This window comes from Melospiza melodia, unplaced genomic scaffold, assembly GCF_035770615.1.
Source record: "Melospiza melodia melodia isolate bMelMel2 unplaced genomic scaffold, bMelMel2.pri scaffold_254, whole genome shotgun sequence".
In the NCBI taxonomy this organism is placed as follows: Eukaryota; Metazoa; Chordata; class Aves; order Passeriformes; family Passerellidae; genus Melospiza; species Melospiza melodia.
Window position 1 is genome coordinate 44,156 of NW_026948579.1, and position 17,325 is coordinate 61,480.

General features: G+C 60.0%; 1 protein-coding gene across 1 annotated transcript in view; it reads right to left on the bottom strand.

Moving 5' to 3' along the window:
- Positions 1–1,663: 1,663 nt before the first annotated feature.
- PRR12 (proline rich 12) overlaps positions 1,664–17,325 on the bottom strand; it is a 53,079-nt gene continuing 37,417 nt past the window's right edge. The window contains 8 exon segments of the mRNA XM_063182489.1: positions 1,664–4,266; positions 6,687–6,782; positions 7,677–7,805; positions 9,174–9,271; positions 9,352–9,477; positions 11,061–11,179; positions 11,251–11,382; positions 13,738–13,868. Coding sequence (XP_063038559.1) covers positions 4,126–4,266; positions 6,687–6,782; positions 7,677–7,805; positions 9,174–9,271; positions 9,352–9,477; positions 11,061–11,179; positions 11,251–11,382; positions 13,738–13,868 — 972 coding nt within the window. The 3' untranslated portion in view covers positions 1,664–4,125.

Genomic DNA, 17,325 nt, shown 5'->3' on the forward strand with positions numbered 1-17,325 from the left:
CAGGAAATGTGAGGGGGAAAGCGGTGAAAAATGTGAGGGGAGAAAAGTGAATGAAACATGAGGGGAAAAAAGACAGGAAACAGGAAGAAAAATGGGTGTAAAAGATAAAGGGAAAAAATGCAAATAACATGAGGCCAAAAATGATGGGAAATGTGAAGGGACAGAAGGGCGGGAGGTGTGAGAGGAAAAATGGTTGGAAGCTTGAGGGGAAAAGGGTGGGAAACGTGAGTAAAAATGGGGAAAATGCGAGAAAAATGACCAAAAAAGAGCCCTGGGGTGCTTGGATTCCTTAATGCTGCCACGGCCAAAGCAAATCCTTGCAGTGGATTCTGTGGGAATTTGGGGGGGTCCTGCTTGGGTGTGTATTTGTGTGTATTTTGAGGATCTCAGACCCCCTCCCCAAATTATGAGACTCTCCCAAATTGCCCCCCAAATTGTGTGACCCCCCCCCCCAAAAAAATTCAACCCCAAGACTGAACCGCCCCAACCCACGTAACCCCCCAAAATCAGAACTCTGTTTTCACGATTTCAAATTGCGTGCCCTGAAATCGGACATCCCACCCCAAAAATGAGACCCCCATTATGGGACCCTCAACCCAGAGTTGAGTGACTCCTCCAGATCCGACCCCCCCCCAAATTGTGTGACCTCCCCCTCCCCAAAATCATGACCCTCCCCACTCTCCACCTCCCCAAATTCCCCTTTTTTCGCCCCAAAAAAACTCACGGAGCCTCAGCAACGATAAAAAGGTCTCGGCAACACCCACGACACGCCCGTCACGATACACCGTAGAAAATGGGGGGGGGGGGGGGGTACCGGGGGGGGCCCCTCAACCCCCCCAAAAACCCCGCGGGGGGGGGGGAGGAAAGGGGGGAAGGGGTGTGGGGAGGGGGCCCCAATATATATAATAATAATAATAATAATAATAATTAAAAAAAACCCCGAAATGAACAAAAAAATGGGGAGGGGGGGGGAAAGGAGAGAAGCCCCCCCCGCCAAATTGAGGGGGGGGGGGAAGGAAATAACCCCCCCCATGGTGGGGGAGGGGTTGTGTGTTGGACACCTGGGGGGGGGGGGGGAATTCGACCCCACCCGGGGGGGTGGGGCAAATTTTGGGAGGGGGGAGGGGGTAAATTTACCCCTGGGGGGGTATAAATGCCCCGGGGGGGGAATTACCCCGGGGGGGGGCAAATGCGACCCCCGGGGGGGGTGGGGGGGCAAATACAATATGATACATAGAGACTTTGACCATATACACTATTTACAGACCCCCCCTCCCCAAAATCCCGGGTGGGGTGAGGGGGGGGGTATAAGGGGGGTCCCCGCACCCCCCAAAATCCTTGGGGGGGGGAGGGGGGAAGGTTTGGGGGGTGTCCCCTCCCTTTGAACCCCCCCCCCCAAATTCATCCGGGGGGGGGCAACTTGGCAATAAATAGCTCGGTGAGGGGGGGTTGGGGGGGGGGGCTGATGGTGATTTTGGGGACCCCTCCCCATCCCTTGGCAGGGCCCCCCCCCCCACTCTGAAACCCCCCTGGACCCCCCCCCCCCCAAATTTATGTACAGCTTCCCCCCAAGGGGGGGTGAGGGGTGGTCCGGAAAGGGGGAGGGGGGGGCAAATTTTGGGGGACCCCCCCTCCTCCCCAAAAAAAAAAACCCTGTTGGCTGCCTGGGATTTTGGGGGACACCGATGTTGGGGCACCCCCCCCCCTCCAAAAACTGGGGACCCCCTCCCCAAAATTGGGGCCCCCCCCCGGGCGGAGAGAGGGGGCTGCTAATAGACATTTGTACATATATATAAATAGGGGGGGCTCCGCCGGGGGGGCGTTTTTGGGGGGACCCCCCGATTTGGGTGGGGGTGGGGACACCCCATTTTTTTTTGGGGGGGTGGGGGGTCCCCTGTACCTCTGCCAATTTCCAGAAAAAAAAAGGGGAGGGGGACACACAGACCCTGCTGGGGTGATTTTGGGGGGGGGTCCCTAAAAAGGGGGTGCCTCAATTTTGGGGGGGGGGGGGGGCTGTACCCAAAGAGGGGGGATCCCCAAATGTGTGTGGGTCCCAATTTTTGGGGTGCAGCTCGTGGGGGGTGTCCCCCAATTTTGTTGTGTCCTGGGGGGGTCCCCAACTCTGTCAGAAATTGGGGGGGGTTCCCCCAAAGCTGTCCTTGTTTTTGAGGTGTTCCCATTTTTGGGGTGTCCCATTTTTGGGCTGTCCCATTTTTGGGGTGTCCCTACTCTTTGGGGGTGTCCCCATTTTTGGGGTGTCCCATTTTTGGGGTGTCCCTACTCTTTGGGGCTGTCCCCATTTTTGGGGTGTCCCTACTCTTTGGGGGTGTCCCCATTTTTGGGGTGTCCCATTTTTGGGGTGTCCCTACTCTTTGGGGGTGTCCCCATTTTTGGGGTGTCCCTACTCTTTTGGGCTGTTCCATTTTGGGGTGTCCCTACTCTTTGGGGGTGTCCCCATTTTTGGGGTGTCCCATTTTTGGGGTGTCCCATTTTTGGGGTGTCCCTACCCTTTGGGGGTGTCTCCAGTTTTGGGGTGTCCCATTTTTGGGGTGTCCCTACTCTTTGGGGGTGTCTCCATTTTTGGGGTGTCCCATTTTTGGGGGTGTCCCCATTTTTGGGGTGCCCTCCCACCCCCTCAGGGGATCCCCCTATTCCTGGGGGGCGGGGTTCTGTCCCACTCCCCCTCCTTTGGGCGTGCCTCCCCAAATTTTGGGGACCCCCCCCCCCAATTTTGGGGGACCTCCCCGAGTTTTGGGGACCCCCCTGATGTTTTTGGGGTGCCCTAGGGGGGGTCTCAAGTGTGTCCTCACTGCAGGAGCTTCGATCCTTATCCCAAACCCCCCCCCCCATTTTGAGGGGCTTTTGGAATAGTCCCAATTTTTTGGGGGGTGGTCCCCCCCATATTTTGGGGTGCAATTTTTTTTGGGGGGGATCCCCCCATATTTTGGGGTGCCCCATCCACATTGGTGTCACCACGGTGGGAGGTTCGGTCCTTGTCCCCTCTGCCGTTCTGGGGGTGTCACCTCGTTTTTTTTGGGGGGGGGGATCCCCGATTTTGGGCGAGTCCTCAAATTTTGGGGGAGGTTCCCATCTTCTGGGGGGGATCCCCGAATTTTTGGGGGGATCCCCGAATTTTGGGGTGCCCCACTGCGGGGGGGTCTCCCCCACATCGGTGTCCCTATGGTGACAGGTTCAGTCCTTGTCCCCCCCCTCACACCGTTCTGGGGATGTCACCCCATTTTTTGGGGGGGTTTCCCCATTTTTAGGAAGGTCCCCATATTTTGGGGGGGTCCCCATATTTTGGGGGGGGGTCCCCATATTTTGGGGGGGTCCCTCATATTTTGGGGGGGTCCCCATATTTTGGGGGGGGGTCCCTCATATTTTGGGGTGCTCCCTCCACATTGGTGTCCCCATCCTGGCAGCTCCATCCCTGTGGCAGGAGGTTCAGTCCTTACCCCGGGGGTGTCCCCTCTCCATCCCGGGGGTGTCACCCCGATTTTGGGGGGGGGTCCCCATATTTTGGAGAGGGTCCCCATCTTTTGGGGGGGGGGGGGTCGCCACATTTTGGGGTGCCAGCTGTCCCCATCCTGGCAGCTCCATCCCTGCGGCACGACGTTCAGTCCTTATCCCGGGGGGTGTCACCCCGATTTTTTTTGGGGGGGAACCCCCGATTTCGGGGGGGTGTCACCCCGTGTTTTTGGGGGTGTCCCCCCGTGTTTTTGAAGGGTCTCCCATATTTTGGGGTGTCCCCACTGTGGGGTTCCAGGTGTCCCCGTCCCGGCAGCAGAAGGTTCAGTCCTTATCCCAGCACGTCCCCTCTCCATCCCGGGGGTGTCACCCCGATTTCTGCAGGGGGGATCCCCGATTTCGGGGGGTGCCTCCCCGATTTCTGGGGGGATCCCCGATTTCTGGGGGGATCCCCGATTCTGGGGGTGTCACCCCGATTTTTCAGGGGGGGTGATCCCCATTTTCGGGGGTGTCCAGGCGTCTGTCCCCACGCCGGCAGCTCCGTCCCATGGCAGGAGGCTCAGTCCTCGTCCCCCTCTCCGTGCCGGGGGTATCACCCCGTATTTCTGGGGGGTGTCCCCGATCCCGGGGGGCGTCCCCCCGGATTTTGGGGGGGTTTCAGGCGCACTTGGCGCGCGCCTGGGCCAGCAGCTCGCTGAAGGAGTCGAAGAGGCGCTCGAGCCAGGGCTGGTTGCGCATGCAGCGCTGCACCACCTCCTCCTGGCCCAGGTCCTCGGCGCGGCCCTCGATGGCCGTCGTCTGCGGGGACACGCGGACACGGGAACGGTCAGCGGGGCGGCCGGAGAGGCGGGAATGGTCAGCGGGGTGGGGAATGGTCAGCGGGGTGGGGAATGGTCAGAGGGGTGGGGAATGGTCAGAGGGGTGGGGAATGGTCAGCGGGGTGGGGAATGGTCAGCGGGGTGGCCAGAGAGGTAGGGGTGGTCAGTGGGGTGGACAGAGAGGTAGGGGTGGTCAGTGGGGTGGGGAATGGTCAGTGGGGTGGGGAATGGTCAGAGGGGTGGGGAATGGTCAGCGGGGCGGCCGGAGAGGTAGGGGTGGTCAGCGGGGTGGGGAATGGTCAGCGGGGTGGGGAATGGTCAGCGGGGTGGCCAGAGAGGTAGGGGTGGTCAGTGGGGTGGACAGAGAGGTAGGGGTGGTCAGAGGGGCGGGAATGGTCAGTGGGGTGGGGAATGGTCAGTGGGGTGGGGAATGGTCAGCGGGGTGGCCAGAGAGGTAGGGGTGGTCAGTGGGGTGGGGAATGGTCAGCGGGGTGGCCAGAGAAGTAGGAGTGGTCAGCGGGGTGGTCAGTGGGGTGGGGAATGGTCAGTGGGGTGGGGAATGGTCAGCGGGGTAGCCAGAGAAGTAGGAGTGGTCAGCGGGGCGGCCAGAGGGGTGGGAATGGTCAGTGGGACACGGAATGGTCAGTGGGGTGGGGAGTGGTCAGTGGGGTGGGGAGTGGTCAGCAGAGTGGCCACAGGGGTGGGGAGTGGTCAGCGGGGCGGCCAGAGGGGTGGGAATGGTCAGCAGGGTCAGCAGGGTGGCCAGAGCGGTGGGAAAGGTTAGTAGGGTGGCCAGAGGGGTGGGAATGGTCAGTGGGACATGGAATGGGCAGTGGGGAGGCCAGAGGGGTGAGGAATGGTCAGTGGGGTGGCCAGAGGGGCGGGAATGGTCAGTGGGATGGACAGAGGGGCGGGAATGGTCAGTGGGGTGGGGAATGGTCAGTGGGACACGGAATGGTCAGTGCGGTGGCCAGAGGGGCGGGAATGGTCAGTGGGACACAGAATGGGCAGTGGGGTGGCCAGAGCGGTGGGAATGGTCAGAGGGGTGGCCAGCGGGGCGTCCAGAGGGGTGGGAATGGTCAGTGGGGTGGCCAGAGGGGTGGGGAATGGTCAGCGGGGTGGCCAGACAGGTAGGGGTGGTCAGTGGAGCGGCCAGAGGAGTGGGAATGGTCAGCGGGGCGGCCAGAGGGGTGGGAATGGTCAGTGGGACACGGAATGGTCAGTGGGACACGGAATGGTCAACAAGGAATGGTCAGCGGGGTGGGGAGTGGTTCAACAGGGTGGCCAGAGGAGTGGGGAATGGTCGGAGAGGTGGGGAATGGTCAGTAGGAAATGGTCAGAGGGGTGGGGAGTGGGCAGCAGGATAGGGAATGGTCAATGGGATGGGGAATGGTCAGTGGGACAGAGAATGGGCAGTGAGCAATGGTCAGTGGGGTGGGGAGCGGTCAGAGGGCTGGGGAATGGTCAGTGGGGAATGGTCAGTAGGGTGGGCAATGGTCAGTGGGATGGACAGAGGGGTGGGAATGGTCAGCGGGGCGGCCAGAGGGGTGGGAATGGTCAGCGGGGTGGGGAATGGTCGTAGAGGTGGGGAATGGTCAGCAGGGTGGCCAGAGGGGTGGGAATGGTCAGTGGGGTGGGGAGTGGTCAGCAGGGTAGCCAGAGGGGTGGGAATGGTCAGTGGGGTGGACAGAGAGGTGGGAATGGTCAGCGGGGTGGGGAATGGTCAGTGGGGATGGTCAGTGGCGTGGGCAGTGGTCAGTGTGTTGGTCAGCACGAGGGGACACAGGAGCGATGTGGGAGAGCAGAGCACAGAGGGGTGGCCCAGGTGCCCCCCAGGTGCCCCCCAGGTGACACACACACAGGTGACATCCCAGGTGTCCCCCAGGTGCGCTCACCTTGTCCTTGCAGCGCAGGAAGGTGTGGGGGACACGGGGGGACATGGGTGGGACACGGGGGTGATGCAGGGGGACAGAAGGATGGCCCAGGTGACACAGAGGTGACCCAGGTGACACACAGGTGACACACACACAGGTGACACACAGGTGTCCCAGGTGCGCTCACCTCGTCCTTGCAGCGCAGGAAGGTGTGGGGGACATGGGAGCAACACGGGGACAGAAGGATGGCCCAGGTGACAGGGGGGGTGGGCCAGGTGACCCAGGTGACACACAGGTGACAGACACACAGGTGACACACAGGTGACAGACACACAGGTGACACACAGGTGACACAGAGGTGACACACAGGTGTCCCCCAGGTGCGCTCACCTCGTCCTTGCAGCGCAGGAAGGTGTGAGGGACACAGGGGGGACATGGTGACAGGGGAGTGGCCCAGGTGACCCAGGTGACATAGGGTGGCTCAGGTGACACAGAGGTGACACAGAGGTGACACAGGTGCGCTCACCTCGTCCTTGCAGCGCAGGAAGGTGTGGTACTTGTAGTGGTGCAGCGAGTGGTACAGCGTGTACAGGAACGACTTCTCCACCTCCACCTTGAACTCCTGCGGGGACACCTGGGCTCAGGGACACACCTGGGGACCCCCTGACACACCTGGGGACCCCCTGACACACCTGGGGACCCCCAAATCCACCTGGGGACCCCTCCAAACCCCACCTGGGCTCAGGGACACACCTGGGGACACCCTGACACACCTGGGGACCCCCAAATCCACCTGGGGACCCCCTGACACACCTGGGGACCCCCTGACACACCTGGGCTCAGGGACACACCTGGGCTCAGGGACACACCTGGGGACCCCCTGACACACCTGGGGGACCCCCTGACACACCTGGGGACCCCCCAAATCCACCTGGGGACCCCCTGACACACCCGGGGACCCCCCAAACCCCACCTGGGATCAGGGACACACCTGGGGACCCCCCAAACCCCACCTGTGCCCCCAAACCCCACCTGTGCCCGTACCTGTGGCTTGCCCACGCTCCTCTTCACCTTGCTGAGCGTTTTGCGGTTGTAGGGGTCCCCCCAGACCCCACCTGTGCCCCCCAGGTACCCCCACCTGTGCCCCCCAGGTACCCCCACCTGTGCCCCCCAGGTGCCCCCAGGTGCCTGTACCTGTGGTTTGCCCACGCTCCGTTTCACCTTGCTGAGCGTTTTGCGGTTGTAGGGGTCCCCATGGAGCCCCCAAACCCCACCTGTGCCCCCCAGGTGCCCCCAGGTGCCCGTACCTGCGGCTTGCCCACGCTGCGCTTCACCTTGCTGAGCGTTTTGCGGTTGTAGGGGTCCCCCCAAACCCCACCTGTGCCCCCCAGGTGCCCGTACCTGTGGTTTGCCCACGCTCCGTTTCACCTTGCTGAGCGTTTTGCGGTTGTAGGGGTCCCCCCAAACCCCACCTGTGCCCCCCCAAACCCCACCTGTGCCCCCCAGGTGCCCGTACCTGCGGCTTGCCCACGCTCCGTTTCACCTTGCTGAGCGTTTTGCGGTTGTAGGGGTCCCCGCCCGGGCGCAGCCGCACCAGGGACTCGCCGGGCTCGGCGTGCAGCTGCGGGAACGTGTGCAGCGCCTCCTGCCGGACAGGTGGGGGCACAGGTGGGCACAGGTGGGCACAGGTGGGCACCACAGGTGGGGACAGGTGAGTGCAGGGACACCACAGGGACAGCTCAGGTGGGCACAGGTAGGCACAGGTGGGCACAGAGACACCACAGATGAGCACAGGGACACCACAGGTGGGCACAGGTGGGCACAGGGGAGCAAGGAGTCACCATAGGTGAGCACAAGGACACCACAAGGGACACCACAGGTGAGTGCAGGGACACCACAGGGACAGCTCAGGTGAGCTCAGGTGGGCACAGGTGGGCGCAGGTGGGCACAGGGACACCACAGGTGGGCGCAGGTGAGTGCAGGTGAGCAAGGGGTCACCATAGGTGAGCACAAGGACACTGCAGGGACACCACAGGTGGGCACAGGTGAGTGCAGGGACAGCTCAGGTAAGCACAGGTGGGCACAGTGACACCACAGGTGGGCACAGGGATACCACAGGTGGGCACAGGTGGGCACAGGTGAGTGCAGGTGGGCACAGTGACACCACAGATGAGCACAGGGACACCACAGGTGAGTACAGGTGAGTGAAGGGACACCACAGGGACAGCTCAGGTGAGCTCAGGTGGGCACAGGTGAGTGCAGGTGGGCACAGATGAGCACAGGCACACCACAGGTGAGCACAGGGACACCACAGGTGGGTACAGGTGGGCACAGGGACACCACAGGGACACCACAGGTGGGCACAGGTGAGGGCAGGTGAGCTCAGTGACACCACAGGTGAGCACAGGTGAGCACAAGTGAGCACAGGGACACCACAGGGTCAGGACAGGTGGGCACAAGTGAGCACAGGTGAGCTCAGTGACACCACAGGGACACCACAGGTGGGCACAGGTGAGTGCAGGTGGGCACAGGTGAGCACAGGGACACCACAGGGGAGCACAGGGACACCACAGGTGGGCACAGGTGAGCACAGGGACATCACAGGGGAGCACAGGGACACCACAGGGACACCACAGGTGGGGACAGGTGAGGACTGGGACACCACAGGGACCTCACAGGGACACCACAGGTGGGGACAGGTGAGGGCAGGTGGGCACAGGTGAGCACAGGTGGGCACAGGTGAGCACAGGTGGGCACAGGTGAGCACAGGTGAGCACAGGGACATCACAGAGACACCACAGGTGGGGACAGGTGAGTGCAGGTGGGCACAGGTGAGGACTGGGACACCACAGGTGAGCTCAGTGACACCACAGGGCCACCACAGGTGAGCACAGGTGGGCACAGGTGAGCTCAGTGACGCCATAGGGACAGCACAGGTGAGCACAGGGACATCACCGTGGGGTCCCCCATGTCACCTGAGCCCCCCCAGCTCCCCCCCCAAGCCCCCCCTCACCTGCAGGCTGGGGTTCAGCGTCACCCTCTTGAGCACCTTCTTCTTGTGGTCGTTGAGGATGCCGTCGATCTTCCGCATGGGGGGCAGGTACAGCTCATCTGGGGGGCACCAAGGGGGGGTCAGGGGGTCCGGGGCAGATTCCGGGGGGGGTCCCTGGGTGTGAGTGGGGGGGTCTCACCGTTGGTGTCCTCCAGGGCCTGGATCATGTCGGGGTCCAGGGCGGTGCTGACCAGCATCTCCACGTAGCTCCGGTACATCTCCTTCATGGCCCGCGTGTTCAGCACCCGCCCCGGCGGGGCCCGCTCTGCCCGACACGGCCCCTTTAAGGGGAGGGGCGCGCGGACACGCCCACACCCCCCCGAAAAGGGGGAAAAACCCCACCCACAACTTGGAGACACGCCCTTGTTCTAAAGGAGCGCTGGCCCTTTAAGGGAAGAGGTGGAGGGACACGCCCACCTCCCAAAAATGGAAAAACCCCACCACAAATCAGGGACACACCCCTGTTCTAAAGGAGCGCGGGCCCTTTAAGGAAAGACACGCCCCCCTCCCAAAAAAGGGGAAAACCCCACCCACAACTTGGAGACACGCCCCCTTGTTCTAAAGGAGCGCTGGCCCTTTAAGGGAAGACACGCCCACTTCCCAAAAAAGGGGGAAAACCCCACCCACAAGTCGGAGACACGCCCCTGTTCTAAAGGAGCGCTGGCCCTTTAAGGGAAGGCACGCCCACCCACCAAAAAAGAAGGAAAACCCCGCCCACAAGCTGCAGCCACACCCTCATTATAAAGGAGCGCGAGCCCTTTAAGGGAGAGGCACGCCCCTTTAGAGAGCCACGCCCCTTTAAGGGAGAGCCACGCCCCCTTGATTGAGAGTGATTGAAGTGAGCCACGCCCCTTTAAGAGAAAACCACGCCCCTCTAGAGGAGCCACGCCCCTTTAAGGGAGAGCCACGCCCCTTTGATTGACAGCCGCCCCCATTGAAGTGAGCCACACCCCTTTAAGAGAAAACCACGCCCCTCTAAAGGAGCCACGCCCCCTTTAAGGTCCCCCTCCCCAATTTGGGGGTCCCCACCCGTGTCCCCCCTCCCCAATTTGGGGGTCCCAATTCCGTGTCCCCCTCCCCAATTCGGGGGTCCCAAACCCGTGTCCCCCTCCCCAATTCAGGGGTCCCAAACCCGTGTCCCGCTCCCCAATTTGGGGGTCCCAATCCGTGTCCCCCTCCCCAATTCTGTGTCCCCCTCCCCAATCCGTGTCCCCCTCCCCAATTCGGGGGTTCCCAACCTGTGTCCCCCTCCCCAATTTGGGGTCCCCCTCCCCAATTTGGGGGTCCCAAACCCGTGTCCCCCTCCCCAATTCGGGGGTCCCCCCCATTGTCTCTCACCCTCCTCGCTGGGGGGGTCCCCTCCCCAACCCGTGTCCCCCTCCCCAATTTGGGGGTCCCAACCCGTGTCCCCCTCCCCATTTTGGGGTCCCCCATTGTCCTCACCCTCCTCGCTGGGGGGGTCCCAACCCGTGTCCCCCTCCCCAATTTGGGGGTCCCAACCCGTGTCCCCCTCCCCAATCCGTGTCCCCCTCCCCATTTTGGGGTCCCCCTCCCCAGTTTGGGGTCCCCACCCGTGTCCCCCTCCCCAATTCGGGGTCCCCCTCCCCAATTCGGGGTCCCCCATTGTCCTCACCCTCCTCGCTGGGGGGTCCTCTCCCCATTTTGGGGGTCCCAAACCCGTGTCCCCCTCCCAATTCGGGGGTCCCCCACGTTGTCCTCACTCTCCTCGCTGGGGGGGTCCCCTCCCCAATTCCGTCTCCCCCTCCCCAATTCGGGGGTCCCAAACCCGTGTCCCCCTCCCCAATTCGGGGTCCCCCTCCCCAATTCGGGGTCCCCCCCGTCCCTCACCCTCCTCGCTGGGGGGGTCCCCGCTGGACTCCGACTCCGACGTCGTCGCCGCCTCCTTGAGCCATTTTTTCCTCTTTTTGGGGGGGGCTCCGCCTTCACCTTGGGGGCTTCGCTTTGGCCTTGGGGGGGCCCGGGGGGGCGCGGGAGGGGGGGGCGGGGCGGGCGCGGGGGGGGGGAGGGGCGGCCTCGCCCCGGGGCTGTTTCTCGGATTTTTGGGGTTTCTCCGTTTTCGGGGTTTTTCCGATTTTTGGGGTTTCTCCGCCGGGTCGGGTCTGGGGGGGGGAGGGGCTCTGGGGCGCTGGGCTTGGGGTGGGGCTGTCTCCTGTGGGGGAGGGGAAAGGGGGAGGGGTTAGAGGGGGCGCGGCCAGGTGTGCCCAGGTGTGTGCCCACAGGTGTGCCCAGGTGTGTGCCCACAGGTGTGCCCAGGTACCCACAGGTGTGCCCAGGTGTGTGCCCAGGTGTGCCCAGGTACCCACAGGTGTGCCCAGGTGTGTGCCCAGGTGTGCCCCAGGTGAGTCCAGCTGTGCCCAGGTGTGCCCAGGTACCCACAGGTGTGCCCAGGTGTGTGCCCAGGTGTGCCCAGGTACCCACAGGTGTGCCCAGGTGTGTGCCCAGGTGTGCCCCAGGTGAGTCCAGCTGTGCCCAGGTGTGCCCAGGTACCCACAGGTGTGCCCAGGTGTGTGCCCAGGTGTGCCCAGGTACCCACAGGTGTGTGCCCCAGGTGTGCCCACAGGTGTGCCCAGATAATTCCAGGCGTGCCCACAGGTGTGCCCAGGTACCCACAGGTGTGCCCCAGGTGAGTCCAGCTGTGCCCAGGTGTGCCCAGGTACCCACAGGTGTGTGCCCCAGGTGTGCCCACAGGTGTGCCCAGATAATTCCAGGTGTGCCCACAGGTGTGCCCAGGTACCCACAGTGTGCCCCAGGTGAGTCCAGCTGTGCCCAGGTGTGCCCAGGTACCCACAGCTGCGCCCAGGTGAGTCCAGGTGTGACCCAGGTGTGCCCAGGTACCCACAGGTGTGCCCAGATAATTCCACATGTGCCCAGGTGTGCCCAGGTGTGCCCAGGTGTGCCCAGTTGTGCCCACAGGTGTGCCCAGGTGTGCCCAGGTGTGCCCCAGGTGTGCCCAGGTGTGCCCAGGTGTGCCCACAGGTGTGTCCAGGTGTGCCCAGGTGTGCCCAGATAATTCCAGGTGTGGCCCAGGTGCCCCCATGTGCCCACAGCTGTGCCCAGGTACCCACAGGTGTGCCCAGATAATTCCAGGCGTGCCCACAGGTGTGCCCAGGTACCCACAGGTGTGCCCCAGGTGAGTCCAGCTGTGCCCAGGTGTGCCCAGGTACCCACAGGTGTGCCCAGGTGAGTCCAGGTGTGACCCAGGTGTGCCAGAGATGTGCCCAGGTACCCACAGGTGTGCCCAGATAATTCCACGTGTGCCCAGGTGTGCCCACAGGTGTGCCCACAGGTGTGCCCAGGTGTGCCGAGGTGTGCCCACAGATGGGCCCAGATAATTCCAGGTGTGCCCAGGTGTGCCCAGATAATTCCAAGTGTGCCCCACGTGCCCCCATGTGCCCGCAGATGGGCCCAGGTACCCACAGGTGTGCCCAAGTGAGTCCAGGTGTGCCCAGGTGTGCCCAAAGCTGTGCCCAGGTACCCACAGGTATGCCCAGGTGAGTCCAGGTGTGCCCACAGATGTGCCCAGGTACCCACAGGTGTGCCCAGATAATTCCAGGTGTGCCCCAGGTGTGCCCAGGTGTGTGCCAGGTGTGCCCAGGTGTATCCCAGTGGCCCCAGGTGTGCCCAGGTGTGTGCCAGGTGTGCCCACCTGAGCGCCAGGGGCCGGTGCCAGGGTTTCCTGGAGCACACCCTCACTATGCCCAGGTGTATCCCAGTGCCCCAGGTGCGCCCAGGTGTGCCCAGGTGTGTGCCAGGGGTGCCCACCTGAGCGCCAGCGGGTGGTGCCAGGGTTTCCTGGAGCACACCCTCACCATCCCCATGCTCCCAGGTGTGCCCAGGTGTGCCCAGGTGTACCCAGGTGTGCCAGGTGTGCCCAGGTGTGTGCCAGGTGTTTCCTGGAGCACACCCTCACTATGCCCAGGTGTATCCCAGTGCCCCCAGGTGTATCCCAGTGGCCCCAGGTGTGCCCAGGTGTGTGCCAGGTGTGCCCACCTGAGCGCCAGGGGGCGGTGCCAGGGTTTCCTGGAGCACACCCTCACTATCCCCATGCCCCAGGTGTGTGCCCAGGTGTGCCCAGGTGTATCCCAGTGCCCCCAGGTGTATCTCAGTGCCCAGGTGTGCCCAGGTGTGTGCCAGGTGTGCCCACCTGAGCGCCAGCGGGCGGGTGCCAGGGTTTCCTGGAGCACACCCTCACTATCCCCATGCCCCCAGGTGTGTGCCCAGGTGTGCCCAGGTGTACCCAGGTGTGCCAGGTGTGCCCAGGTGTGTGCCAGGTGTTTCCTGGAGCACACCCTCACTATCCCCAGGTGTATCCCAGTGCCCCCAGGTGTGCCCAGGTGTATCTCAGTGCCCCCAGGTGTATCTCAGTGCCCAGGTGTGCCAGGTGTGCCCACCTGAGCGCCAGCGGGCGGTGCCAGGGTTTCCTGGAGCACACCCTCACTATGCCCAGGTGTATCTCAGTGCCCCCAGGTGTATCTCAGTGCCCAGGTGTGCCAGGTGTGCCCACCTGAGCGCCAGCGGGCGGTGCCAGGGTTTCCTGGAGCACACCCTCACGTAATCCTTCTTGTTGACGTTCTCCAGGAACTTCACGTAGAGCCGCTGGTACCGGTGCTTGGCATCGCCGAAATAGCCCAGGTACTGCGGGGGCAGGGGGCAAAAACGGGGGGTCAGGGGCACCCCAAAACCCCCTAAAATACCCCCAAAAATTTACCCCAAAAATCCCCCCAAAATCCCCAAAAATTCCCCCAAAATCCCCCCAAAATTACCCAAAAATCCCCAAAAATTCACACCAAAATCCCCCCAAAATTACCCCAAAATCCCCTCAAAATTACCCCAAAAATCCCCAAAAAATTAACCCAAAATCCCCCAAAAAATTACCCCAAAATCCCCCCAAAATTACCCCGAAATCCCCCAAAAATCCCCCAAAATCCCCCAAAATTACCCAAAAATCCCAAAAAAGTCCCCCAAAATCCCCCCCAAAATTACTCGAAAATCCCAAAAAAATTCACACCAAAATCCCCAAAATCCACCCCAAAATCATCCCGGGTACCCCCAGGTACTGCAGGGGAAGGGGCAAAAAATGGGGGGTCAGGGGCACCCCAAAAATCCCAAAAAATTCCCCAAAAAATCCCTCCAAAATTACCCCAAAAATCCCCACAAAAATTACCCCGAAATCCCCCAAAAATCCCCCAAAATCCCCCCAAAATTACCCAAAAATCCCAAAAAAGTCCCCAAAAATCCCCCCAAAATTACTCGAAAATCCCAAAAAAATTCACACCAAAATCCCCAAAATCATCCCGGGTACCCCCAGGTACTGCAGGGGAAGGGGCAAAAATGGGGGGTCAGGGGCACCCCAAAAAATCCCAAAAAAATTCCCCAAAAATCCCTCCAAAATTACCCCAAAAATCCCCACAAAAATTACCCCAAAATCCCCCAAAAAATTACCCCGAAATCCCCCAAAATTACCCCAAAATCCCCCCAAAATTACCCCAAAATCCCCAAAAAATTAACCCAAAATCCCCCAAAAAATTACCCCAAAATCCCCAAAAAATTACCCGAAATCCCCAAAAATTACCCAAAATCCCCCCAAAATTACCCAAAAATCCCAAAAAAGTCCCCAAAAATCCCCCCAAAATTACTCGAAAATCCCCAAAAAATTCACACCAAAATCCCCAAAATCCACCCCAAAATCATCCCGGGTACCCCAGGTACTGCAGGGGAAGGGGCAAAATTGGGGGGTCAGGGGCACCCCAAAAATCCCAAAAAATTCCCCAAAAATCCCTCCAAAATTACCCCAAAATTCCCAAAAAATTCCCCAAAAATCTCCAAAAAATACCCAAGAAATCCCCAAAAAATTACCCCAAAATCCCAAAAAATTCCCCAAAAATCCCCCCAAAATTACGCGAAAATCCCAAAAAATTCCCCAAAATCCCCAAAAAATTACCCCAAAATCCCCAAATTTCTGGTGGGATTTTTCACCTCAGGGTTATCCCCAGATATTTGGGGTTTTTTTGGGGGTGTCCCCGATATTTTTGGGGGTGTCCCCGATATTTTTGGGTTGTCCCCGATATTTTGGGGGTGCCCCCGATGTTTTTGGGGTGTCCCCGATGTTTTTTGGGGTTGCCCCCGATATTTTTGGGGTGTCCCCGATATTTTGGGGGTGTCCCCGATATTTCTGGGTTGTCCCCGATATTTTTGGGGTGTCCCCGATATTTTTGGGGTGTCCCCGGTATTTTTGGGGGTGTCCCCGATGTTTTTGGGGGTGTCCCCGATATTTTTGGGGTGTCCCCGATATTTTTGGGGGTGTCCGCAATATTTTTAGGGTGTCCCGGATATTTTTGGGGGTGTCCCGATGTTTTTTGGGGTGTCCCCGATATTTTTGGTGGTGTCCCCGATATTTTGGGGGTGTCCCCGATATTTCTGGAGGTGTCCCCGGATATTTTTGGGGTGTCCCCGATATTTTTGGGGTGTCCCCGATATTTTTTGGGGGTGTCCCGATGTTTTTGGGGTGTCCCCGATATTTTGGGGGTGTCCCGGATATTTTTGGGGTGTCCCCGATGTTTTTTGGGGTGTCCCCGATATTTTTGGGGTGTCCCCGATATTTTGGTGGTGTCCCCGATATTTTTTGGTGGTATCCCCGATGTTTTTGTGGGTGTCCCCGATATTTTTTGGGTTGTCCCCGATATTTTTGGGTTGTCCCCGATATTTTTGGGGGTGTCCCCGATATTTTTGGTGGTGTCCCGATATTTTTGGTGTGTCCCCGATATTTTGGTGGTGTCCCCGATATTTTTTGGGGTGTCCCCGATGTTTTTGGGGCTGTCCCCGATATTTTTGGGGGTGTCCCCGATATTTTTGGGGTGTCCCCGATATTTTTGGGGGTGTCCGCAATATTTTTAGGGTGTCCCGGATATTTTTGGGGGTGTCCCCGATGTTTTTTGGGTGTCCCCGATATTTTTGGTGGTGTCCCCGATATTTTGGGGGTGTCCCCGATATTTCTGGAGGTGTCCCCGATATTTTTGGGTTGTCCCGATATTTTTGGGGGTGTCCCCGATATTTTTGTGGGTGTTCCCGATATTTTTGGGGGTGTCCCCGATATTTTTGGGGTGTCCCCGATATTTTTTGGGGTGTCCCCGATATTTTTGGGGTGTCCCCGATATTTTTGGGGTGTCCCCGATATTTTTGTGGGTGTCCCCGCTATTTTTAGGGGTGTCCCCGGATATTTTTTGGGTGTCCCCGATATTTTTTTGGGGTGTCCCGGATATTTTTGGTGGTGTCCCCGATATTTTTGGGGTTGTCCCCAATATTTTTGGGGGTGTCCCGATATTTTTTGGGGTGTCCCCGATATTTTTGGGTGTGTCTCCAATATTTTTGGGGGTGTCCCCGATATTTTTGGGGGTGTCCCCGATATTTTTTGGGGGTTTCCCCGATATTTTTTGGGGTGTCCCCGGTATTTTTGGGTGTGTCCCCGATATTTTTGGGGTGTCCCCGATATTTTTGGGGGTGTCCCCGATATTTTTGGGGGTGTCCCCGGATATTTTTGGTGGTGTCCCTTGATGTTTTTGGGGTGTCCCCGATATTTTTGGTGGTGTCCCCGGTATTTTGGGGTGTCCCCGATATTTCTGGGGTGTCCCCGATATTTCTGGGGTGTCCCGGATATTTTTGTGGGTGTCCCCGATATTTTTGGGGTGTCCCCGATATTTTTGGGTGTGTCCCCGATATTTTTGGGGTGTCCCCGATATTTTTGGGTGGTGTCCCGATATTTTTGGGGTGTCCCCGATATTTTTGGTGGTGTCCCCGATATTTTTGGGGGTGTCCCCGATATTTTTGGGGTGTCCCCGATATTTTTGGGTTGTCCCGATATTTTTGGGGTGTCCCCGATATTTCTGGGGGTGTCCCCGATATTTTTGGGGTGTCCCCGATATTTTTTAGGGGTGTCCCCGATATTTTTGGGTTGTCCCCGATATTTTTTGGGGGTGCCCGATATTTTTGGGGGTGTCCCCGATATTTTTTGGGGTTTCCCCGATATTTTTGGGGGTGTCCCCGATATTTTTGGGGTGCCCCCGATATTTGGGGTTTTGGGGGGTGTGCCCGATGT